Source organism: Astatotilapia calliptera, chromosome 20 (assembly GCF_900246225.1).
Source record: "Astatotilapia calliptera chromosome 20, fAstCal1.2, whole genome shotgun sequence".
Lineage (NCBI taxonomy): Eukaryota > Metazoa > Chordata > Actinopteri > Cichliformes > Cichlidae > Astatotilapia > Astatotilapia calliptera.
This window is the reverse complement of record NC_039321.1, coordinates 22,998,531-23,025,220: the sequence shown is the minus strand read 5'-3', so window position 1 is coordinate 23,025,220 and position 26,690 is coordinate 22,998,531. Positions and strand designations below refer to the sequence as shown.

At 40.7% G+C, this 26,690-nt stretch overlaps 1 protein-coding gene across 1 annotated transcript; it reads right to left on the bottom strand.

Moving 5' to 3' along the window:
- Nucleotides 1–12,608: 12,608 nt before the first annotated feature.
- Nucleotides 12,609–25,539, bottom strand: dalrd3 (DALR anticodon binding domain containing 3). The gene is made up of 13 exons (XM_026153276.1): nt 25,104–25,539; nt 22,318–22,625; nt 21,705–22,015; nt 20,613–20,671; nt 20,398–20,499; nt 20,253–20,317; nt 19,881–19,939; nt 19,711–19,793; nt 19,499–19,625; nt 18,347–18,405; nt 18,085–18,201; nt 17,935–18,003; nt 12,609–16,114 (listed from the first exon to the last, which is right to left on the bottom strand). The coding sequence occupies exons 1-13, from the start codon at nt 25,338–25,340 to the stop codon at nt 15,995–15,997; spliced, it is 1,716 nt and encodes a 571-aa protein (XP_026009061.1). The 5' UTR covers nt 25,341–25,539; the 3' UTR covers nt 12,609–15,994.
- Nucleotides 25,540–26,690: the final 1,151 nt, after the last annotated feature.

Below are 26,690 nucleotides of genomic sequence, written 5' to 3'. Positions count from 1 at the left end.
ATAACAGTGTCCATTAGACCTGAAACCTTTTGTTGATTGGTTGATTAGTGAAGCCAGAAATGATTTACACAGTAAAATACAGCAAACGGCGAGCAGCTCCATCTGCAGATTTGCTGTTTTTGTGTTGCGTGTACTGACAAACCATTTTAATCTGTTTTCCTGTGAAGAGGATTTACAGGACTATCTGATGTTAAACTAAAAAAAATATCACCAGATGATAACAGTGTTTGTATGCTCAAGTGTGTGTGAGAGAAAAGAGGGCAGAAGTCCATTAAATAAAACAAGGCGCGTTCAAGCTGAGTCCATGCTGAACCTGCCAGTCAAATTGTCAGGACATCAAATCTAGCACCGACTTGCCTCCACCCTGCTGTTAGAGTTGCTCTCCTGCTGTTCCTGAGTGATGTGGCCAAGACTTGAGGAAGTCCTGTCCTAACAAAACACAGTACACATTTACAAGAGGTCTCACTGACTCTGTGACTCCGGATCTTCATTTTTCATTCACCTGTCGAAATGATATCTACACCTGATTTGATTTTATTAGGTCAACACAAAGGAAATGGGTTTTTGCTGTTCTGTTGTTATTTATTACTCACACTATTTTCCCCTCTGGTTGCATCTAATAAGAAACGAGAAATGCCGTTTACATGGCAAGTTTGGGGAGAAATTGGGTTCACAGGCATGCATGCACAAGGTTTCTGGACTGATTGTTTGTGCTCTGATCTCAGGAGTTAGTTTAAATAAATAAAAAATCGATTCTTTGTGGTTAATTGAACTGTAATTATTCAATAGAGCTGATAAAAATGTAAATGAACCAGGGATCTCTTCAACTTCCCTGGTAAAATCTGGTTTAAACTTTAATGAGATTTTCTTGTACAACTCACTTTCACTGGTAAATGGCCTGTACTTGAATAGCGCTTTACTAGTCCCTAAGGACCCCAAAGTGCTTTACACATCCAGTCATCCACCCATTCACCCATTCACACACTGGTGATGGCAAGCTGCATTGTAGCCACAGCCGCCCTGGGGCGCACTGACAGAGGCAAGGCTGCCGAACACTGGCGCCACCGGGCCCTCTGACCACCACCAGTAGGCAACGGGTGAAGTGTCTTGCCCAAGGACACAACGACCGAGACTGTCCAAGCCAGGGCTCGAACCGGCAACCTTCCGATTACAAGGCGACCACCCAACTCTTCCGCCACAATCGCCCCCACTGCATCGACAATAAATCTAAACCAGCTGTTGCTATGCTCACACTGGAGAAAACAGTGGTTGAGACCACACTGTGACCAAAATTATTGCAATTGCAATGGTTTCTTCAAAGATGGGGTCTGGTGACTGTGATGACTCACAGTTGCCACTTTTAAAAGGACTTTGTTAAGACAGTGATAGCAATATGTAATGGCAATAAGAGGGAAAGGGTCTGTTGTCTCTGTACAGTTCACTCGGGTCAAGTTGGCAATTACATGTAATCTGTTTGTGACAATATAGTGATTAACTGTGATAAACTGCTAATCTGTTGTCATCTCTATACACAGAAACTGATATTAACTACTGACAGTCCGAGTTCATGGCTTTGCAGCAGAAATGCAAAAATTCCACAACAAACTAACACCAAAGTAACGCAGGCACCCTCTGCTTGCTTTGTATAGCAATATAACCAAAGTTCAATACATCATCAGTGCAGACTGACTCTGACTGATTGCAACATGTCTGCATTTATAAATTAATGACATTATTTGTTAAACCTTTAATCAGTCAGTCCACAACGGCAACAAAAATTTCAGTGCAGCCACTGATTATTTCTCAAGTTACAAAGAGGTTTCTATTCGATTTTTTTTACTGACTAATGTGATACAATATTACTATTTTAACCAAAACTGCTATTTAAATTAAATATTTTACCAAAAATTATTTTTAGCAAACTGAACTGCACCATAGTACAGCCATAACCTTTAATTACTTAACCTTTGAATCTTTCGCACTCTCAATTAATCCAAATACCCTTAAACACTTCACCAATAACGATAATCATCTTACTCAGTATGTGTGTAAATAAAGTCTACTTTCTTACCTGGCCGGATCTTATTAATTATGCTGGACACAGTAACTCTGTCCTATTGAGAGCAGTCTAAAAGTGGATACTGGAGTGAAGTCTGTGTGCATGTGTGTGAGTGTGTAGAAGCCTAGTGAGAACTGTTGTATCGCACTGTTTCAGGCCAGGTTTCTGAAGCCTTCCATGCATTCACACACGCACACACAAAAACAAACTGCAGAGCACTTTAAGCTCGATGGGACTTCATTACATACTCGTGCACACCCCTCGACTCCCCACTGTTAGTTCCCAAATTGCTAAAGCTGGATATACTCTTTGATAGAGTTAGTGTGCGTGTTGTATGTGAGGGAATAGGAGCTGGAAAACCGTGTTCATTAGCATACATGCGTGCCAGTGAGCACGCGTTAGCTGGCAGGAAGCTTAGATGTTCAGTTCTAGAGACACATCATAATCAAAGGAACTGAAGAGACAAATTGAAGATGAGTTGGGACACTGAGAAAAAAAATAGGCTAAATGCAATTTCATAGCTTAATGGCATGTAATTCTAGGCTAAATGGTATTTCAAAGTCAAGGACGTCCAATAAAAGTAGTGAATTTTTAAATAAGTTGCCCCAAATTTCCCTGAAATGACCTCTTCTGTTTTTTGTTTTTTTAACTGAGTCACTGATTTCAGTGATGCTTCTCCCTTGTTGTTTAGAATCAGACTTCATGTTTTCATGTGCCCAGCTTCTCTAAATGAGCTCCTTGGTGTGGAAAACAGATGTCTGTAGTTTTGCATTGGCACTTGGAAGCTTCTGCATCTGAGTGTGTGGAGTAAACTCAGTAGAAATATTAAAAGCATTACTTACAATCCAGACAGCTGTGTAGCTTACTGTGTTTTTCCTTTAGTGAGTTAGTTAGTCTGCTTCTTTCTGACTAACCGCAGATAAGGCTTGAAAAAAAGGAGGGGGGGGGGGGAGAGATGGGGAGGGCTGTTCAGGGTTGTTCATTCTGACAGACTGAGATACAAAGGAAAAACACAGTTTCTTATCTTGGAACAAGTCACAAACTCACTTTTTTTTCTTACCACACACAAAAATAATCAAAACAAATTCAAACCTGTAGTGTTACTGAGCAAAACCTTATTTACTCGTCTTAGCATAGCAGTCAAAAAATGCTATGCTGTTGGATTATCATTATAATCATTATAATCCAACAGCAGTGATAAGTAAAGCTCACTGAGCATGGATAAGCAAAGGTCAAACGTGCAATCATCTGAAATTTGTCCTGAAGCAAGACACTGAATCACCTGTAGGCCTAATCCCCATGTAGATATTTTATCAGAACATCTGCTAAACTACCACAGAAAGAAGAAAAAAAACAATACATGTTCTTGGTGTGTCGTCGTGTTTGTGTTTCCTCTTCGTTGGTAAAGAAATGTTTACTGAGGAAGATTCTCAGATGCTGGATTAGAGACTAAGATGGACAATGAATGCTACGTGACCAGTACTCTGACCTAATGTGTGTGTATGGGTGCATCCATGTTCGTGTAGCTAAACTTTGATGGGTTCGCTTATCTGTCACAGTGAACAGGTCTGGGTACAGAGGGGAGATATTGAGCCATTAAGTGGAGATGAGAGACGAGGAAGAGGGGTAGAGAGAAAGGAAGGGAGGAAGGGCAGGCGGGGAGATTGGGTCATAGACAGGTCGAGTCTGGTCTGACAGCTGGTTGTATCAAGAGTTTATCAGATTAAATCTGACCATCTCCGCTGTGGGAGGGAGGGATCCAGTTAACTGATGCCCTAAACACACAGACACCATGGTCGACACATTTTACGCTTTATACTGTGAGCTGTCCAATTGTTTAAAAAAACAAAGAGAGAGATATTTATCACATGATAAAGAGCTGAAATTACAGAAGAAAATAAGTTCCTGTCCTAGTAAATTAACAAAGGAAAGTGTGCTGCAGTCGCTCCACTGATGGGGTAAATTGTGATAAATTAAAAGTTAAGAACTGCTCAGAATTTTGTGCAGAAGAAGCTAGACGCAGCAGCGACATTAAAACTCTTTGTTGTCTCCGTCCTGCGTGATGAGATTAGTGTAGCACGTAATATCATAGTGTCAGGATATTAAAGTAAGTAAAAACGCAGACAGGTCCACTCAGGTGTACTTTTAAAGTCAAGATAACCTACATTTTGAGCATGTGGTTCTCTCACTGGTTGATTGAACATCGATACACGAACTCAGCATCATTTATTCTGCACACACAACTCCATCTCCATACTAGCACTGACGTGTGCCCTGCATGTCGTGAAGGCTAAAAAGGAGACAAATCTGTCCTGCGCCAAGTATTTCCTATTGAGGATGGCAGCTATGGATGATGATGTCACACAGGTCAGACTCTAACCCAGTTAACAGCTTTAGATGGCACAGCTGCTCTATAAACACCCCATTACACCACCACTCTCCTGGTGGTGTAATGGGGTGGGGGATATTTTCTTGTTGCACTTTGGGCCCACTTGTACATTCATTGAAACACCACAGCCTACCTGAATATTGTTTGCTGATCACGTCCATCTGTTTATGCCCATGGTGGTTGCTTCCAGCAGGATAGCACACCGTGGCACAAAGCTCACACTAGTTTCTTGAACGTGAAAATGTTCACTGTACTCAAATGGCCTCCACATTCACTGGATCTCAGCCCAATGGAGCACCTTTGGGATGTGGTGGAACAGGATATTCACATCATGGAAGTGTAGCCAACAAATCTGCAGCAGCTTTGTGATGTTATCAAGTCAAAATGGACCAAAAACTCAGAACAATGTTTTCCAACAACTTGCTGAAGGCATTAAAAGAGGGTCCAACCCAGTGCTAGCAAGGTGTGGCCAAAATGTGAACGTTGGGTTCTTTTAGTATCTTTACTCAACTTATTTCAGTTCAGCTCAAATTAACGTTATTTAGATTGCACAAATGCACCAGAATCTCTCCAAACTAATTTTATGTGGTAATGCATAAAGACCCTCAGCAGTCTTCTACGACTTATCACTTGGAGAAACTTGGGTGAAAAAACGAAATTTTAATAGGAACCAATCCAGCAGAATCAGCGAGCTGAGGTGAGGGCAGAAAAAGGAATTTAATTATCATCTATTCATATTTTTAAATGAATCTCTGAGAACATGTTGAATATCAGATATTTGCTTCAGTACAACAAACTTGTTATGTTTAATGAGAAATTAACAGGAATTGTAGAAAAGTCAGGCGACTACTCAAAATGCAACCTGTCCTCCTGCCTTCGTTGGATTCTGGTCTATATTTATGACTATCAAGCGGAAATTGCTTTTATGATGGAGTTCTGCTCCATATGATTGCTAGACATCAGAGCCAAATGGCCTCTCTGGAAAGCCCTCACTGTTTAAATCTGAGGGTCAGACCTTTTTCTTTTACCAAAGTAAAAGTAATATTTCTTTTTCCAAGCACTTTACTCTTATCTGTGTAAATATGACAGCACAGCTCTGTGGGGTATTCTGCAAATCTTATGAAGTGGATTTTTCCGTTGACCCTCTTTAAACCTATAATGAATGCATGACAGGCTATTCCTTTGCCTATTGATGCCTTTAATGGAACAAACTACTGCAGAATAATTTCTCCCAAGGGCCAGTCATCGCTACCAGTGCTGGCACCCAGCCCCTGTCATGAGCCATAGCCCTAGGCAAGCAGCCACAGTTCATAGCAATTTGGTATAGCCAGAATGCTAATTTGTATGATTTAATTTAATTCAATTCTCAATTTATTCAATTACTGAAGAACAAAGTCCCTGCCTCTACAACCCTGTCTCCCCTCCTCCATTCTTGACATGACCCCCCACCCCTCCCCACAACAACCACCAATCTCATGCCTGTCGCTCACACCGCTGCTGCTGCACTTGACATGCACATTTGCGACTGTTTTGGAAATTGACTGGAGGGGCCGAGGTTCAGAAAGCGCTCCACATGTTGAATCCTGTCGAGTGCTGAGTCTCTGCTGTGGAAAGATTTAGCCACACCAGCACCCACAGGGATCTCTACAGCTTCCCATCAGTCCCTCTGTCATCCTTCTACCAAATCAGTTTAAGTGCAGAGCTGTTTCCGCTGATTCTGTGTGTGCTAGGCCTCAAATTTGTCCTTTTGAAAGGGTTATTAGAGCATGCAGGAGGTCTGTGTGTTACGCAGCACTCCTCGAACTCAGTGCTCCAGCGCTTTGCTGCCAGCCTGCAGCAAAATCAAAAGCTGCACACATGACAGTACGTCAAATGTATAACAGTTAAATATTTAAAATAGGAACACATTCATACAGATTCATAACTGAGAGAGTTAATTAGGGTGATTATCTTTCTGACACAAATGATTATTTAGAGTGGGCACTTTTTACAATATGGCAGTCAATAATTAACATGTGCTGATCTCTCATCCACTGCCCTTCTGTTGTACTGAACTCATCACCTCACCGAATGTGCACTGCTTCATGGTTTAAATCCCGAAACAAAGGCAGAGTAAATACCTGAAAATCCGTGAGAACTCCCCATCAATTTAAAGGTAACACTGCTCCTATAAAACAATCCAAAAGTACAAAAGATCAAGAACCAGTCATAATGTAAACCACTGTAAAAGTTAGGGAGTTCTTTTCACATTAATAATATTTGATGGATGGAAATATAAAAGTACAAGAAAAGAGTTTCAATCTCCTAAATCTTCATTTTGTTCATTTTCATGGTTTTATTCATTTTTGTCTTTGGCTCAAGGTGGAAAACAATTTATCATGTGAGGTGTGTGGTCCGGCCAAACCCAGTAGCAGTTGACCACCTGCCTGACTAACTGCACCAAGCTACCCACAACCCCCCCTCCCATCTCTCTCTCTAAGCTTTCCTGCTGAGTCAATAAGGAACTCTTTGGCTTACAGAGGATGGAGGCACTCAAAATAGAGCGCCTTAGCTTCTACGCCAAAAAAGATATGAGCTGCGTTCAGTCTCGAGGAGTGCATTAAATCTGTCGACGTGAATGTTTCACAAACCTTGACGAGGCGGGCGGCGCTCCCAACTGCGTGTCTCCTCGTGGGAGCAGAGGGGAGATAAATCTGCTGCCTGTTGGCTGCAGGTTGAGATCAGAGTGCGTGCACTTTAGTACACGCAGTTCTTTCTTTTATCTTGTGTCTCACTTGCTGCCGTGTGCACAGTACTGGATACACATGCACGGGAAACGGAGGATGTAGTTAAAGCACTTACAGCAGCACGGTTTGATCTTGGGATGGGTTCTGAGAGGTCTGCAGCCAAATTTGCCTTGTGAAATCTCATTATTAAAGCCAGGCCCATCATGAGACGTCATTAACGAGTACTGGTCCTCTAGCCTTCTAAATGGAGCGTAGAGAAGAAATGCGATATGCTAAACGCCACAGCAGCATTAAAAGCGAGGGGCAGAGCCCAGCGGTAGGGCCAGAGGGGAATTAGGATTGGATCACGGTCTCCCTCTGTTAATCTACCTGCTGGTTTTCTTCAATACTTTCATCCATCTTCTCTCTCTTTCGTTTTTCCTTCTTCCCAAACTTTTTCCAAACACTTCCCATCATACCACCCGTCCTCTCTTCTTTCCCTCCTTTTTTGGAAATCTGCTTCCTCTGTGTATTTGATTATCCACCCACTTACACTTGCTCTCTCACTCTTCCCTTTTTTATCTTCTACTTCCCTGCCAGCTTTTACATTCTGTCTTGCAACAGAGTTTCTCTCCTCATTTCCATGTTTCCCCCCATGTCTTATTCTTATTTAATCCCTCACTCCCGTCACCCTCAGTCCATTTCCAGCTCGTGCATTTCCTCTATCCCACCTTCTGTTTATCCCTCTTTTTTTCCCTCCCTCTTTCCCACCTCCAATCTTTTCCCTTCCTCTACCTCTTTATTCTCAGGGGCGTCCCTGACCCCATTCATTCATCTCTCTTCAAGACAGTGGATCCGCTTTCAGCGATTACGCTACATGCCCCACTCTCTCAACCCATCGCTGTGTTTTCCAACCACTTTTCACACACACACACACACACACACATACACGCACACACAATTCCCATTCCCTTTCTCTCTACTTTCTCTTTTGTCTCGCTCCAACCTATTGCCCGAGGGGAGTGATTGACAAGCAAGCGGGGGTCTTGTAAAGGGGAGTTTCTGATTGGTGGCAAGGGAGATGAAAAGGATAAAGGCTCCTGGACCTGCCCCGTCTACACTGCAAAAAACAAAAAAAGTATTAATTGTGACTCATCTTGTGCTCAGTATGAAGGTGTTCCAACAAGCTTCTCTGGCTCACTGGAGTTTTAGCTGTCTGTGTTTGTTCAGGGAAGAACCATCCAAAATTTAGATGGAACCAAAAACCCAAAACGATAAAAAAAGGAGGGAGTCCGGCAAAAGTAAATGTAATATTTAAATGGCTTGGCACTCTCACTCTTACCCAGCGAAGTGTGTGCCAAGCTTGAAAAGATTTATGCTCTGTATGCCTCCCACCGCTTGTTAAATTACACACATTTTAACGCAAGCAGCTCAATTCATGTTGTAGCAGGACTTTTGATTTATACCATCTTCAATGCAACTCGACTGAACTGTGATGCACTCCCAACAAAAGGATCTTAAAAAGAAGGGTTGTTTGTGCTCTTTTAAGACAGATGTAGCTAATTAAAACTAATGATGTAACAGAATAAGGAAATCACCCTAAAACTGGAGGGTTTGTGGGTATACAATAACAGATGTTGAAATCGGAAAGCCAGCAATTTCTCCTGCCTCGAGAGCTGAGCGCAATAAAATGAACAATGCACATTCAGCTGCTTCTCTGGCTTTTCTTCCCATTTTGCTAGAGACACCTCACAAAATGTGTAATTTATGATTTCTCAAAACGAATCAACAGTAGTCCTTTTGACACAAAAAATGTATATGAAGTACATGTTACGCATATTATGCAGTGAAACTATATTCTCAGTTAACACTGATGGAAGTGACTAACATCATCTTCTAGGTTTTCTGTGTGTGTGTGTGTCTACCTTGGTTCAGTTAAAACTGTCTGAACACCGCCACCACCTGGTCAAAATGGTGTACGACAGTTTAATTACTTAATCTTCATAACTTAATGCCAGTTTGACCTATGTTGACTGTTAGGGGATATGGGGTGTGTGTGAGGTCGCGACCAAAAACAGAGTGTGCATGCAACATAAACGTAGTTTATGGTATATCCATGTATGTATAAAACAAATTTAATATCTTTAATGCATAATAAGAAATAACATAAGAAATAAAAGAAGAAAAATGCAGTTGAGTGCAGCCATCTTTAATAGAATCAGTGCATAAATATGCAACAAGAGCAAGCAAAGAGGTCTGGAAACAGCTGTGTTGTTGCACTTGCTAAGCACAGAACAGACCTCGGGAGCAGATGATTCTGCTGACGTCTTCATCCAATGACTCATACAAGTGCAAATACACACAGCAGCCCTAAACATACTCCCTTTGAGACTTAAACCCACCTGTCCAGAGAAGTGTGTGTGTGTGTGTGTGTGTGTGTGTGTGTGTGTGTGTGTGTGTGTGTGTGTGTGTGTGTGTGTGTGTGTGTGTGTGTGTGTGTGTGTGTGTGTGTGTGTGTTGGTATTTGCATGGATGCAACATAACAGGGAAAATAACAATTGAGCAAAACTATTAAATGTAGTTTAGTATACATTTTTGCATAACAGCAAAGCGTGCAGAATATAAGCATAAAAAAGTTTTGTATCATTTCTATCATAGATCTATTGGATGGATAAAAAAAATCCATTTTCATTTGAGCTGCAAGTCTTGCGGGCTTGAATCCTGATCAGGTTCACACTTTTGGAAATCAAACTCAATTCCAAGTCCTAAATCCACTTTTACTAAATCACACGAGGCTCGCTGAAGAAGTGCCGAATACACTGATAGCGTTTTGTGTTTAAACCAAATTCAACCTAAACTTGAACGTTTTTACGCCTACATTGGAAAAGTTTCATGATTGTAAAATATTTTACACAGCTACATAGGACAAAATGTGTTGTAAGCATGTGGGATGCATGTTAAATGCAGAGCACATCAAATGCTGAATGTGAAATCTTTCATATTCTCATTTTATTTTTGTGGCATCGATCAGTTAAAAAACAAATGATCTGACAGGACTGTCTCAGCCGCTGTGCTGAATCGCCTCCTCAGTTAAAAACAAGAGGTTTCAATTGCATGAATGGCAGCATATTCCTCAAAATCCTGAACATATTATTTGCCATTAACGGTGCCTTCACAGATGTCATATGAGTCAATCTGAGGTCTTTGTAATCAGCCCTGAAGAAAATCTATCTTCCTACATTCACTGGAAACCTGAGTGTGATCCTTACACATTAACAAAATACTTTCAAATTACCAAGAGGACCTTTAAAAAGTCACCCATGCTTTCACCCCATCATATTTGCATTACTGTAATTCCCTCTACTCCTACAGGTCTCAGCCAAAGTCCATCTCCCTCCTTTGCGTAAAGATCCCAACTGCTCAGTATTAGCGTTCGGCCTTGTCTCGTACTTGTAGCAGTTTTCCTGGACTGTCTAAATTCACACTTTTCTGGGAATTTTCCCAGACAAGTGTAATACAGCGGCTACGTGCTTGCTGCTGACTGTGACTGAACTATGTCATCTATGACAGATAGCGCTGACAACGGCTCATTACAGGAGTTTACAGACAGTTTATGGAAAGTAGGAAGCACATCATTAAATTGCTCCGTTGGCTCGCATTTATTGGCAGGCGCTCATCATTTATGGCTGCAAATATCACGCGTTTATAGCAACTTTTTTGTGGATGAGATCGTGTACTCTGTGAGGCTTTAAATGGCTCAGCACCTCAGAATGATAAACGCTGTGGCTTTTTGTGAAAGTCACTCAGTTGTTTTGTGCTGTGCCTCGACAGGAAGACGCATCGCCACTGCGAGGGCTTTGACCATCACTCGCTGTCCCTATACTGTCTTGGGAGTAATAGTGGAAAAAGCTGACAGTAACAGGAGGTAGAAGATATCTTGTCACTGGAAAAATCCATAAACCAAGTAAATGATTTTTACCCTTAAGAAACAGCGTTCTGCCTGTAAAGCTACTTATAAAAAGATGTGAATATAACCTCGACGCCCGAAAATCAGCTATCCAGAATAATTTGCAGACCCTTAATAATAATGATTCAACAAATTACGTGTTAAAGCCGGAAAATTTGTTTGTTTTTTTAAATCATTAACTCATTCGATTTTAAGTTCCAGCAATATGTTGCAAATAACACTGGGAACGAAACATATTTATAGCTTCTTTTAACAACATGTTAGCTTTCAACTCAATATCCAAAAGGTTGTAAACTGATGAAATTAATTTTAAGTTTATCTGATCATTATAATTATTTCGTTAATCTGTTGTTAAGATGAGATGATCAGGAATCATTTATGTGGTGGAATTTTTGTATTAATGCTCACTTATCTCCATGGAATTTCCCATAATTGACCGCATGGCCTCTTATCTAAGCTACACGCTAATTGCTGACCTAAGCCAATAGTGAAATTCTCCACTAATGGCATTATCATTAATGCGCTAAACCGATTTGTCAGTGCTCCCTCCATTAATTAAAACAAGACCAATTATCCAAGCCATCACCATCACTTCTTTTTACAGATATTTATTTTAATCATGCAGCTATTATATCTACTAACTCACATCCCCCACTCTTTGTTTCACTGTGAAAGCATGTTTTTTTAAAAAAAAACAAAAAACAAAAATACAACAGATGCAGTCATTAATAATCTATTGCTCCCACACGTGTAAGCACCACAGCTTTTAAAGTCATGACTACATTTAACAGTGAGAAGGAAAACTAATAGCAAGAATGTGCAGTGTGCAGTGTGCATGCACATGTGTGTGAGTAGACAAACAAATTATTTTGGGTGAGGCATTTCCAGCCAAGCAACAGTTTAATTGAGTTGCAGGCCAGCGTGCAATTGCACAGAAAATCGGATGTGACCTTCAAATTTCCCGATTCGAGTCCACATTGAGGCCATGTGATGACCGCTCCTGCAGCCACTAGATAGTCCCTAACCCCGTGTAGTTATTTCAGTTTTCATAGCCTGAGCTGGCGAAAGTGCACGCACTCTTTACGTAAGTAGAAGCACAGATACTTGTCTTACAGATGGCGGCATGTTTTAGGTCATTGTCATGCTGGAAGACCCATCCGATCCGTAACCCATCTCCAGTGTTCTGGCTGTGGGAAGGAGGCTCTTGTCCAATGTTTGCCACATGGGCACAGAACCAATCTGTGGGAGCCAAAATTCAAGCTGGGTGGGATCTAATACATCTTTCACTCAATGACATTTTTTTCCCATGGATTTTTGGTTCATATTCTGTCTCTCTGCATTAAAAATGAAACTACCATAACAATTAGAGTCTGTTTATTTCTTTCAAACTCACACATCCATTGCACATTTCTCCAACTGTATCGTGTTTCATAAAGTCACAATCACACATCTGCATCTGTATAGAATTAAAAATGACTGAATGCTCCAGTTTTTCAAACCAGTTTACTGAGCAAAACAAGGATGAGAGTTGTGTGTCATTTACAGTACACAGGTATACAGCTATACATCGACAGCAGAGATATATAAGAAGGCGCGGGGTTAAAGTCGCAAGGTATCAACAAAGCACGGGCCTTATAAAATATCAAGATGGTGTCTTATTTTTCCTGGAGCACTGCAGACTCAATAACTATTTCATAAAAGCAAGTAAAACCATAAGTTTGGCTTGAGTCAGAGTTAACGAACGCTTTTCTTCTATAAATGAGGAAATAAATGATCAGCAAAAGGGAGAGGGGGTCTACACAAGGGAAAAAGACAAATTACACATGACACTAGCGGGGTTGTATCAGTGAAGGATCACTGTTAGCAGCATACAGTGAAGTGTACATATCTGTGCAGTGAGCGAGTTATTGTTGAATCCAAGGGCAGCGGGGAGCAGAGCACGAGAGGATTTATGTATAAAACATCAGTATCAGTATCACCATCTGTCAGACACTGAAGCTCAAGACAAACATACAGTGAGAGAGTCTGTCATGCTTATTTTTAAGTCTGCAGAAGGGGAAAAACACACACAAACTGCGGGTGCACAGATGTGTGTAGGCGAGAGTTTGGCAGCGTTATTTACATTCAGATGGACAAATACACTTACGGGGCAGAGGTGCAGAGATTTTCATTAGAGGGGAATTAGTAGGAGCTCGGCTGTAAATAATGCATGCAGCAAATGCAAAGCAAGGTCTCCAGATGGAATTTCACTTGGTATGATCAAAAGGTTCAACAGATGAAGTTAGTGTTTGACTGCATTCCTGACAATTCTGCAGTCATCTTTATAGCTGTCTGGTTTGCAGTCAAGAAGACTTCGTGTCAATTTTTTTATGGGGAAAAATATTGTCAAAGTCCTTGGACTATTTGTGCGACTACACTGTATAATATAGCCCTGAATAAAATAACAAACAGGGCCTATAAGGAGGGAGTCGGCATAAAAGACGGAGAACAGAATGAAGGATGGGTGACCGAGGTCAGGTGTTAGGGCCTGAGGCAGCAAACATGGCAGCAAGAGAAAAATAAAGCTAATGTAAGTCAGCATCGTTCTGTTTAGACATGGTTGCAGTGCAGTAGTGTAGAGTGTAAGAGGAAAACATGACAGTCTCTCTGCAGATCCTCTGCTTTAATACTGTGGTAATTACAGCAGCAGCTAACAGGACAGCTACTAAAATAAAAACAACACATTGTAAACGTCTCATTCCCTTTTCTAAAGAAAATAAACTAATGGAAAAAGTTTGCTTTTTTAAATCATACATTTACAGGGTCAAACAACATTTCATGCAGTGAAAAGTAAATCTGTCAGATATTTGTGATCAATAACACTGGACTGTACTATCATAGAATTAAAAAAAAAATGCTATGGCACATTTGTTGGTCACAAACAATAAAAACTGAACGATCAATGTTAGATCCTTATCATTTCACTCCCAAAATTTACAAATAGCATTTTTGGCATAAAAGTCATACATATTGTTATCATGCCATTTCATGCATGTCCTAAGATTGTGACACGATGCATTACGTTTGTCCATAACTGTCCGAAACAGCTGTTTCATAGTAACATCTGTGATTTGTCAAGCAGGATAATAATCATGTGAACACAGTGATTAAGACTCAGATGAAGAATATATATTCTGTACATTTCTCTCTATTTTTTATGACAATAAATATTTCTAAGTGTTGATAAATACAAGGTGGTAGATTTCCATGAATGGGGGCATTTAACATTTGGAGAAGACTCATAAAAGTTGATTTTCTTCCTTTAGGCAGTGACTAAACAGTTACATGTGTTCTAAAGAGGATTTAACTGTTGTTGGTGACAGTGAGTAGATGGGTAATAAGTAATAAGGCAAGTCTTAATACAGATCAGTTGAGACAAACACCTTAATTATAACTTGGCACCAAATATAAATTAAAGCTACTGGCTAGTTCAGATTTGGGGATTGTTATGTGAAAAGGACAAATACATTTAATTTATGGTTAGCAAATTCAAAAGGGCATACCAGCTCTGCCAATCTAATTTAGATCCTGATGCCTGCTGTGCTTAAGGGAAAGACATTTTCTCCATCATGTAGTAACAAAGCCAAAATTAAAAGAAACATTCTGACATTATGGGAAATGTGCTTACTTGCTTTCTCGTTGAGAGTTAAAATAAACAACAAACAAACAAACAAAAAAACCCCCAACAGACTAATATCACCAGTAGCTTACTCGTGTCTCCAGGCAACTGGAGGTTTCCAGGAAACCATCCAACCCCTTCCAAATACTGAGTTTAATGCCAAGTTTTTGTACTGAAACAAACAGGTTATAATGTTCCAATTAGAACACTTTAAAAATTCATAGGTGGACTTTGTTATCTTGATTTAGAGCCAGGCTCGCTCTTTTCTCACTTGTTGCGTTAAGATAATTAGCTAACTAACTAGCTGAGGAAAGCTAACTAGCTGTAGTATCTTCCAATTTCTATACATCCAAAGGGTGCCAAGCAATATGTCTTGCGTAGCATATTATGTATATCATAGTGTAGTATACTATATACCTTAAGTACTTGTTTAGTGTAGTGTAGTGTGTATTGTAAAGTGAATTTAACTGGCTAAGTCTTAAATCAAAAACGGCAAGTTATGCATTTTATGTTAAAGAACATGAACTGCTAGCAGCTATATTTTGCAATCTTCTGACCGCACATATATTGCCAAAATTTCTAATAGTAAACATGACACTGTAACAGGCATATACTCCAAGAAACAGCAAACCATGTCCATCAGAAAAAAAGCTGCCGCTGCTGGCTAGCTAGCAATTGGCATGCCATCACTGTAAATGACTGCTGGTTAGTGGCATCGCCCCTTTTTCTATGTACAGAAGACTGACACAACTGAAATGCTGACAGGTAATTATGCAGCACTTCTGTAGCTGTATTTGTAAGTGTGTGAAGAGATAGTACAAAAGCACACAGCTTGAGACAAGGAAGAATTTCTCATCAGTCAGTAAGAAAGCAAATAAGCAGCAACCCAAATGTCAAAATATTTCTTTTACAGCATACAAGCAGCTTAAATTGTCCAAGAAAATCTTTCAGCCCAGAAAAAAAAACCAGAACAGGATCCACTTTATATAATGTAGTTACACTATTCATTGAAATAACCAGACAGTTAGAATATGTCACAATACACTGACAGGGAAATGCAGAAGCGGGACAGTGGGCAAGTGAAATGTCATAATTTGTTTTAATATTGCCAAAAAAGGTATCAGCTAGACACACACAATACACATGGATGTGGTGTGTGCGTAGGGAAGGCAGGGAGGTAGAGCCAACAGTGAAGGGTGGGTGAATTATGTCGGGGCTATAGTTGCCTGATGGGGGGAAGGTTAAGGGTGTCCAGAGCGCTGTGGTAGAGCTCTCTCAATGCTCTCAGCAGATACAAACGACAAAACATTTGGTTGAAGAGATGAGGCAGTGGCTCCTGCAAGCAAGACAGACAAGAAGAAAGACTGAGAATATAGCAAGGGTATGTGAAGGAGTGAAAATACAGAGGAACAAAAATAACAATAAAACAACTGCTGGCTTCAAAATAAACTTCAGTTCTTTTCTGTCTGTTACAGATGTGGTCAGAGGTGGCTCATCATGGGCATGAATATCATGGTAATTTCAGGCTTTCTTTGACGTGTTCTTTTTCCAGAGTGTAATGAATGCACAGCATAGATCTTTAATGACTTAAAAGAAAACAGGAACAGGGTACATAAGTTTGAATTTATCTTGGATTTTCTCTAATCCTCCACACAATTACAGAAAATTAATTATTCCACCCTGGAAAAAGACCAGTTAAAAAAAAAAATCATTAAAAGCCTCAAAGTACTAGGATGTTCATGCATTAACGCAGTGGTTCCCAAAGTTTTTTTGCTAGGCCCCTCTTTGTTTTACAACAAACATTTTCGCCCCCCCACCCCACGCACACTCACGCACGCACGCATGCACAAACACATCCTCCAACCACACCCACCCATATTTTGCTCCATTGCGGTTTATTTCACACCTCAGACATTTAGTAAACAATTAAGCAAATACAAGTAATCTGCAATAAATTACAGGTAGTAAGAAAATAAACTACTAACTCTTTTACGCTACGTCCACACCTACACGGTTATTTTTGAAAACGCAGCTGTTTCGTCCACACGTAAACGGCGTTTCGAATCACCGAAAATGGAGATTTTTTTAAAACTCCTTTTTTGCGCTTCTGTGTGGACGAGGAATACAGAGTTCGTCACGCAACGTCAAAGGTATGTGCCTTTTTTCATGTCAGGCTGTGCACCACGTTATTGTTTACATGAGATGAAATGCAAAATAGCAGATAGAGACAAAATACTGTTAATCTGACCATCTGCAGATTTTACACGCTTACATATACACACACAGTTACTGTCCCTCCGTTTAGAAAGGCAGAGGCGTCACGGTGGGATTATTTTATGTGTAGTTGTTTTTTCCTGTGTAATAATATTCAACATTGCTATCAATACATTTTTCAAAAAAAATGCCTCTCTGTGCAAAATGGGTTTAAAAACATGAACAACTGTGGGATACTGTTTGTCCGTGATTTGAACCGGGGAAACAAATTTTGGCAGGATCAGCCTGATATTATTTGTATCCCGCTGTAACCTTACTGTATAAAGAGCTAACATCTCCAAAATGTCACCCCTAGTTAGTCATTACAACAAGTGTTTGTGAACTAAAAATCAAGAAAATTGTTTGTCCGTGATTTGAACAGCCCAGCTGCTCCCAACAAAGGGAAAACCAATTCTGCAGGGAAGACCTACCTCGGCACTTGTGCAGGTGAAGCCAAAGGGAAGATATGCTTCACTATATTTTCTAGTTTTTGGCTTAGAATGAAGTTGGTTTGGAAACATATTCAGCTATTCAGCTTCATCTCCTGCTTTGCAGACCTTCCCACGCTTTGGGAAGGTCTGCATTAACGAATGAGTCTATGCAATCTTCTGACCACAACTATATTTAAATGTAGTGTATAAGAAGAAAGGGAACACACAAACACACAAGAAAAATCACATAAACGCATAAGCAAATAGATTTTGCAGCATTCACACATAATCAGAAAACCCTACTGTAAGCATATTTGCTGTGGTAATATATAATTCAGAAAATGATTAAGTGTATGTATACAGACAAATATAAAATCTACTTCTTGTGGGACAATATGTATAATATAATCCAGTTAATTTGCACACAGTCCCCTCTGTAAGTACACACATACATATATGAGTACATCCTTACCCCCAGTACGTGGACCCGGTTGTAGTAGGAGCTAAAGTCTTTACTGAGCGACACGAGAAATTTACAGATCTGAGGAACACAAACATGTGTATGAGTTATATAAACATCTGCAACAGCGGACGTATCCACCTTTTCTGTTATTGCTCTTACCTGTTCAGTTTTTATGTTCACTCTGGCTCCACCCCCTTCGCTATCCAGAGCCTGTCCCGATTGTTCAAGCAGCTCCGAGAATGGAATGAGGTAATTGAACAGGAGAAGCCATTCACCCTGTCAGTTAAAACACAGTCACATGGTAGCGCTGTAGGATTAACACTGCATTACTAAAATTTAGAAGTTACAGTTTCTAATATAATTAAAATTAAGAAATATAATCAAATTGTAGAGAACAGCATAGAAGACACTAAAGTGGCACCTCTTCTTTCAGAGCAGAGAAGTCCAGCTGGGAGTCCTCTGGGATTTCTGGGTAAAGACCTGCAGATAAAGAGTCAGGAAAACTAAATGTAGAAACATTGTGATAGATTTTACATTACATGTTCAACATTATAGACATATTGATTGAACCCAAGAGACCAAGCAATAAGCCAAGTATCCCTTCATTTAGCTGTGGATGAAAGCTTTCATTCTTTTGGACCCTGCATATCAAGGACTGTGCACTTATTTAGGTTTATTCTCATCTTTTAGAAAGAACTCTCCCAGTCATCACAGGCATTTACTCTTCATCTAAAACTCATATTACCTTTGGTGTACCACAAGGATCAGTTTTAGGCCACATATAAAATTCTGTTTAAAATGATGGCACTTCAAATCATCCAATGTCAGCATCCTTATTCCCTGCTAGTTTGTTTTTAACCTTTATTCAACCAGGAAGCCAAACTCTTGAGATGGGCCCAGAACCACTGTGTTGCCAAGGTGTCACCCCTTAGAACAGCTGACCCACCTTCTTCTTCAGCAACACACCTGAAAATCATCATTGTTGTTCCCTTTTTTCAAACCACATCTTAACATGGAGTTCACATGCAGAATAGAAACAATTCCAGCACAATTTGATCCAGCTCAAAGCTTAGCCCTACCTAAGCTTTGAGCTGGATTTTCCAGATTTATCAGATGACATCACTCATATCTTGGTTTCTCATGGATTTTAAGATCTGATTGACACACGTGTGTAAAGCACTTTTTTGTCTGACTTGCTTTTTTTTCTTTGCTATTATTTTTTATGATCGTTTTTGTTCTGTTTTGTTCTGGCTTCTTAATATTCATAACAACATTTTGTGTTTTGCATGTCCTTGGATACCACCCTAAAGCAGCTAACATTGCTTTCTTATAACTGTGACAGAAATAAAATGCTCCACATGCAACATTATCCACCCACTGAGCAATATCGATTTCTGATTTATTTATGCAACAAAACATCACAGTCCCGCTGAACTATAAATAAAACTCGTTCTGGCTTTTAATAAGTCTCTCTTTCTCTTCAGACTGGGTGAGGTTAAAGGAAGACTGCAATCATTGGCCACAATGATCTGAATTACGGGAACATTTATTTACAGAAAAGCACAGCTCTCACCTTTCTCCACTCCTCTCTCGTAGCTGTCGAACAGAGTGTGCAATCGGGCGCAGTTATACATCACAAACACTCCTCCTCTGGGCCCCTTGGTCGACACACCGCCTTCCCTCTTGACGTCCAGCGTCACCTAAACATATGGCTGTCAGTCAGTCTGACTTAGCGCGTTAGAGCATGGCTGCTTGAAAGGGAACAGTGCTGTACTGATGACTCACAGGACTAGTGTGGACAGTCGACAGCAGCTCGAATCTGACTGTAGCAGAGGTCATGACCTTGATGATGTCCTCCCACGTCTGACCTTCAAGAGGAGGAAGCACTTGTCTTCAGTTAATTCAGTTTACTTACAGTCTATATGCACAATGAGAATGCGCATAAACACACACACCTTCTACTTGATCTCCATACTTCATCTCGGAGGCCTCTTTCATCTGACCTCTTCTCAACCTGGAGGAGAGAAGGAAGAATAGAAGGCTCATTAATACAGGGAACCGAGCTAAAAATACACCACAATTACACGCAGACGAAGAAAAACATCAACAGCGTCTTATTCATCACATCTGCAACGTTACGGTGCAGGGAAGATGATGGTAAGAGTGTTATTGGTGAAAACAAACACATCTGGTGGGGATCTGGGCAGGGTGTGTGGAGGAGTAACAGAAATGACATGAGTATGTCACAAAAAGGACGAGAGAGGACAAAGGATAAAAAAAAAAAAAAAAAAAGAGGCAGCACAGACAGAGGAACTGATGTGTCTTACTGCAAGTACTGTGCAGCAGTCAGGTGTGAACCAGGAGTCTTCACAGGCCCACAAACAAGATGCCTCTGCAGAAACAGAAAGCAGAACAGGTAAAAATAGGAACCCTTCATCACTGCAGTGTGTGTGTGTGTGTGTGTGCAGCTACCTGTGTGTGTTTGGCTCCGCTGGCTCTCCACAGCATTGCTATCTGCTGCTGGCGGAACTCATCTTGACAGGAAGTCACATGTAACGCTGTTACCATGGCTGCCTATGAAAGAGGCAGTGACAAAATTAAAATCAGTGCTTTGTCTGCCCGTTTTATTTTGTTTTTTATTAATAATTTTATATTAAAAACAAAGACATGGAGTGTGTTTGTCTCACTGTGCAGTCAGCTGTGGATAGGTCCAGTTGTGCCAATTGGGAAACGCCGTCTCTGTTAACTAAAACAGGACAACAGTCTGTCAGCTGTTATTATACAATATACCCTGGACACAGTCTGTTTGACCTGCTCCCCTGCTCCCCTCAGTCCATTCGCACCAGAACCTCTCGCCATAAGAACAGTTTCTTCCCCTCTGCTGTTGGACACATGAACAATAACCGTATGACTGTTCCCACCACTAACACATGACCCTACGCTGTGTTCACTGCATCATTCCATGTTTGGCACTGATCACCACCTGCACTCATGTATATATCATGTATATATCTATCTATCTACTTAGCACTTTTAATTCTTATTCTCATTTTTATTTTCATGTCTATTTAAGCTTAATTTATAACAGTATTTATAACAGTATGTTTGCACTGAAGCACCGCAGCAATTTCCTAATGTTGTAAACCCGCTCAACATTTGGCAATAAAACCCTTTCTGATTCTGATATGAAATCTCTGTTATCTCACTCATCTTTTATCTAAGCTAAGCTGCATCAATGCAGTTTTATTACTTTGGGAACTAAGCTTGCTGGCTTTCTTGGAATAAGTAGGTACCCCTCAGACACACACACACACACAGGAGAAAGTTGGCTTAGCTTAACGTAAACATAAAACAGTCTTCTAAGCTCACTAATTAAACGGGAATGTTATAATTATGAGTGCCGCAAGTTATTCTTGGCCAGGTGAGAAGCTTGCCGGAGCCTCCTGGCAACCAAACTGGAAACATGAAGTTTGAGGTCACTGGCTCAGCAAGAAGCAATTCTGGCACAAATCCTCAGATAAAAATAAAACAGAGCTTGATTTATTTGAGTGGACTGCAATTAGCTTCAGTAAAGAGAAAACTGCCAGTTTCATTTTAATTTTTTTTTTTGGACAAGCAGGAAGATGAGATATAGAGATTTCTAGACCTTGACACAAAAAGCAACAACTGATGAAAAATATTTGTCCTAGATTTGGATAAACTGATCATTCTTCATGATGAGGTGTAAATGAAGGCCTGTGGTAAGCAAGGGAACAATGGGGGAAAGCACTCAGACTCACCCGTGCAGGTGCCAAGGCTGGGGTCGTATCCCGGCAGCCCCTCCTCTTGAAAAACTTGCTTCAGGTTGATCCTGAGTGCTCCTTCGTTCTCTCCCTCCTCTGCTTTCCTCCCTCCCCCTCCGCTAGCTCTCCTGCCTCTCTCCATTTCCCTCTCTCTGTATTGAGACTTCTCTAGCGAGTCCTGAATCTTCTCCTCCCGCTCTTCATTCGTCCAATTACCCGGGGCTGTCGGCCAATCGATTCCCAGAGCTCGGAGGAAACTGATGATGTCGCTGTCTTCAGGAAGTGTTGGGCAGAAGGACACGGCATATCTAAGACAGGGAAAGGGATTAATTAACAGTTGCATCCATTGATGGTTAATTGATTAGTCTATAGATTATCAAGAAGCCAATGGTAAAATCTTTCAAATGTCCACTAATGCAAAAAAGAGAAAAATCAGCTAATTGTCACATTTGGGAAGCAGAAAACAGTTAATTTAGGGAATTTTCCAGTGTTATGATGACTGTGTTATTAATTCATTTTGAATGAGAGAAAAATTAAAACCAAGAGGACTTTAAAAGCCCGACATTTCTGTCAAGGTTTACAAGGTCCAGGTCCATTAAACCAGACTCACCCCTGTCTTCTCAGCAGTGCCCCCATGTGGTCAGCCAGAAGAACAGTCCTCAGCTGGCCTAAACTCATTGTGTCAGGACTGGGTGTGTTGGACTTAGGGTGCAGTGCGGGGCAGTTGAGCACCACACAGCCCTGCCTCTGATTCAAGGGCTTCAGGTACTCTGCAGCTCCACCCGCCAGAACGGCCCTGAATGTGGCAGCCCGATCCACCCGTACCCTTAGACCTTCACCCATCACCTCCCCACCAGCCACAGGGAGAACCCCACTACCACGAAGGGACAGCACTCTGGACATCACTGCTGGAGGGACCTGGGAGGATGTAAAAATAGATATAGGATGTCACATACAAGCAATAAGAAAAGTATAATGTATGAAGGGCGTTTTTATTGTTTTTATAAGTATTAATGGTTGTCTGATACATGACACATTCACGCAGTTATAATCACACAATCCTCCCCTAGCATTAGCATTGTATTAAAGAATATTTGCAAAGAGGTTTGCAACTTGGGGGGTCTTTTATGACTCTGACCTCTAATTTGAGTCTAATGTCATGCAATCCTTCTTCATTCAGCTTAGACAGATATCAAAAATCAATTAATTCAAAATCCTGCTGACAGGCACCAGTCCTTGCAATCATTCTTTGGCTACCTGTTAGCTTTAAAAATTAATTTTAACATTTTATTCCTGGACTTTAAACCCCTACATAGTCTGTCCCCTGCCTATATCTATGAGATGTTATTTTAAATGAGTATGGCTGCTGCCCACTAACAAAGCATATTCTTGTTAGTAGTCTGTAAAGCTTGTTTAGTCACTAAAGATCAAGGCTTTGCAGTCCAGGTCTCACAACTTTGGATTTCCCTGCCTGAGCATCTCATCCAGGCTAATTTTGTAACCTCTTTTAAATCTCTTAAAGCACATGTTTATCATCCGCTTTCTATAACTGCTAATGCGGAATCTTTTTAATTTTTAAGACCCAAATGTGTATAAATGTTTGTTTTTCCTTAATCTTTTCAATTTTTAATTGTTTTTAAATTCCCACTGTAGTCATGCTTAACTCCAACTTCTCATATTTGTTGCTTTTATTATTGCTAAGCACTTTGTAACATTGTTTTGAAAAGTGCTTCATGTTTTATTTGTTCTACACACATTTTTGCAAATAAAAAAAAATGCACACCATTCTCAGTATGTCTCAGTGGAAATACCTCGGTGTTTATATCAACGAGGACCTTAATTGGAACACACATACGGACTTCCTCATCAGCAAAGGCAGACAGCGCCTCTATCATCTGAGGCGTTTAAAGAGGTTTAAGATCTCCAAGAACATCCAGAGGAGATTCTACACCGGGGTCATTGAGAGCATCCTGTGTAATAACATCACGGTGTGGTACGGGAACTGCACAGTACAGCAACAGAAAGCCCTGCAGAGGGTCGTGCGCACAGCTGAACGCACTATGGGAACATCTTTACCAACACTGCAGGACATCTACGCTGAAAGGTGCAGATCCCGGGCCATCAGGATCACTAACGACTCCAGCCATCCCGCTTACAAACTGTTCAGGCCACTGAGGTCAGGGAAACGCCTCTGTAGCCTGAAAACAAGAACTGAAAGGTTCAGGAGGAGTTTTTACCCACAAACAGTGAGACTCCTCAATCAAAACACAAATCGGACAACATGATGGACAATTCCATACACAGTATATAATTTTCTTTTGAGTTTTATCCTTATTTTTATTTGTATTTTATCATTTACATCTGTATTTATGTAAATACGTACACTATAGCTCTTAACTATTACAGCGTAATATTTTGCACGATATTATACATTTTTATACTTTTATATAGATATTTTTTTTATTATAAGTTTAGTAAGATGCACAGTCGGGGGGGGGGAGTACTTGTGTTGTACTAGTTATAACTACATGTGACAAATAAATAAAGAATTGAATTGAAAAAAACATTAGATAATGGAGTCTGCTTTAGAAATCAATGCCAGTGCATCTCTACACTGTAAACAAAACGAGTGCATTGTGGAACATAACACATGCACAAGGATATAAACAAATATGTACTAATGTGTTTCTTTTTTAATCTTTGCATTGTCATATTTTATGGCTGAAGAGAACAAGCTTTAAACGGGGTCTTTTTGTGCTCTGTGTAACGCAAGTTGCAGCACAGCCAGCTTGGCCTTTCTGTCTATCTGACCTATATTGTATGTGTCAGTCATGGGTTAATAATTACTGCTGGCTGTTAGTGCCTGGTCGATGATGATGTTGGAGCAAAGTCAGCAACCTGATCAATCCACGGTACCAGGCCCTCTTAGTATCATTCAGATGTACCTACTGTTTTGTGAATTTAGGTGTTATTTATGACTCCGTGTGGCATTCACGGGCAGTCGGAATCACCTGAGCACTTTAAAGCAGACAGTTCGGTCCCTCGCTCCTATTGGTCGAGTCACGTTCGAAACAGCTGAAAACACCTTTATTCGTTTTTAATATCACTGTATTACTGCGCGAAACGAACTAGCACTAACATAAACACACTAGTGCCGAGGAACTACACCGCTTAGCGGAAGAATAAAATGAAGAGCTGTTTATCGGAACTTCAATGTGTTTAAGCAGCGGTATTCCCGCTGTCTGGTGACAGCGTCCGGTTTGACTAGATTTAAGAAGCGTGTTCAGAAAGCGCATTGAGCGGCTTAGATACTATTTAGCGCTATGTTGAAATAACATAAAACAGCATGGAGTCACGCAGAGGCTAATATATCCAACAGGTATCAGTCAAACCAACCTGTCCGTCGGCGTACAGCGTGTTAAGCATCGTGGTCGGCGACAAGAAGTCCCTGTTTCGTAGATTTTTAGCGCTGCTCTCCTTAAACCAAAGCTTCTCTGGTTCAGGGAATACCCTGTCACCGTTTACACGGCTGGAACCGTGGACATCTTCACGCTTCCCCCGCAGCGCGGAGCTCAGAGCACGGACTGTAGGGGTGATGCGAAGGGGCGAGAGCTCCTCGATGTTCTCCATCATCACCACCACCACAGCACAAACAGGTGAGCTTTCTACCAGTCAGCTCATTCACCCTCTCCTCATATCTTGTGTCAAGGCGTCGTCCCGCTGCTCGCGTTGAGACGGGCGAAGATGAGCCTGATTTTGGGTTACGCTAGCCGCACGGTTGCTCGCTGGTTGATGTCAGATGTTGCGCTGCATTGCCTGTTTTCTCTGCGGAACTAGTGAAATGTAATTTGTGTTTTCCTACGACATACATTCGCGTGTCGGACCAGCATGGCGCCATCCAGTGTTAGGTGAAATAACTGCAGTAGTTGTGCCCCAAAATTTGTGCATACTGCTCTCTGTACTGAGACTCTGGAATTTTGTTAGGGTTTGAGCTCGCCACCTCTTATCCAGTGAGGGAGAAAGGTCAATCATAAGGTGAGCCCACAACTCAAAAGTTGACCCTGGTCTTAGAAACCCAACATCATGAAATCCTTCCATCAGGGGTGAAGTTTAGTTAGATCATTTTCTTATTGCTTACTTTTTTTTTTTTTTTTTTTTTTGCTAATACAACCATAAACAGCTTTGTGTGTAGAAACTAAACATGCAGCAATTTTCACATTGATCATCTAAGCAAATGTTTTTTTTAAAGATTGTAAATAAAGTTATGGGTAGCACAAAGGAAGGTCCTTACAGCAGTTCAAAGACATGCAGTTAGTGCGGTTAGGTGAACTGGTGATTCTAAATTAGCCGTAGGTGTAAATGTGAGTATGAATGGTTGTCAACCTAGCAGAGCAGCTTTTCAGTTATTAAATACAAAGCTGAGTGCAGAGAGAACCACAAACAAGTAGCAGCTGAAGACAGCTGCAGCAAAAGCCTGGCAGAATATCTCAAAGTTAAAAACACAGCATTCGGTGATGTTCGTGGGTTCCAGGCATCAGGCAGTTACTGACTGCAAAGGAATTTCATCCAAGTATTAAAAAAGTAACCCTTATATTTAAAAGTTTGTAATTTTGCCCAAGTAATGTTTGATCATTTTGATAGGTGTATAGAGGCAAAATTATCAAAAATAGTCTCTGTCAAACAAATTATGGACCTAAAGACATGGAGATCCCATTATCTCTATGATTTAAAGAGACGAACTGCAGAAAATGTGTCATTGTCCCATTAATGACACGCTGCATTTTGAACAAAGAAAAGGCAAACAACAATGATGAAGCTAGTGTCAGTGACGGTCACCTAGCTTGGAGAAAAGTCCTCCTGCAACTGCACACAGGTGCTGGAGGACATCCATCTGCAGAGGTCAATGGACCATAACAGGAAAATGCCTTATAATGTCAGCTCACAACCGTGACTGAAATAATCAGTTGATGAAACTACAAGAAA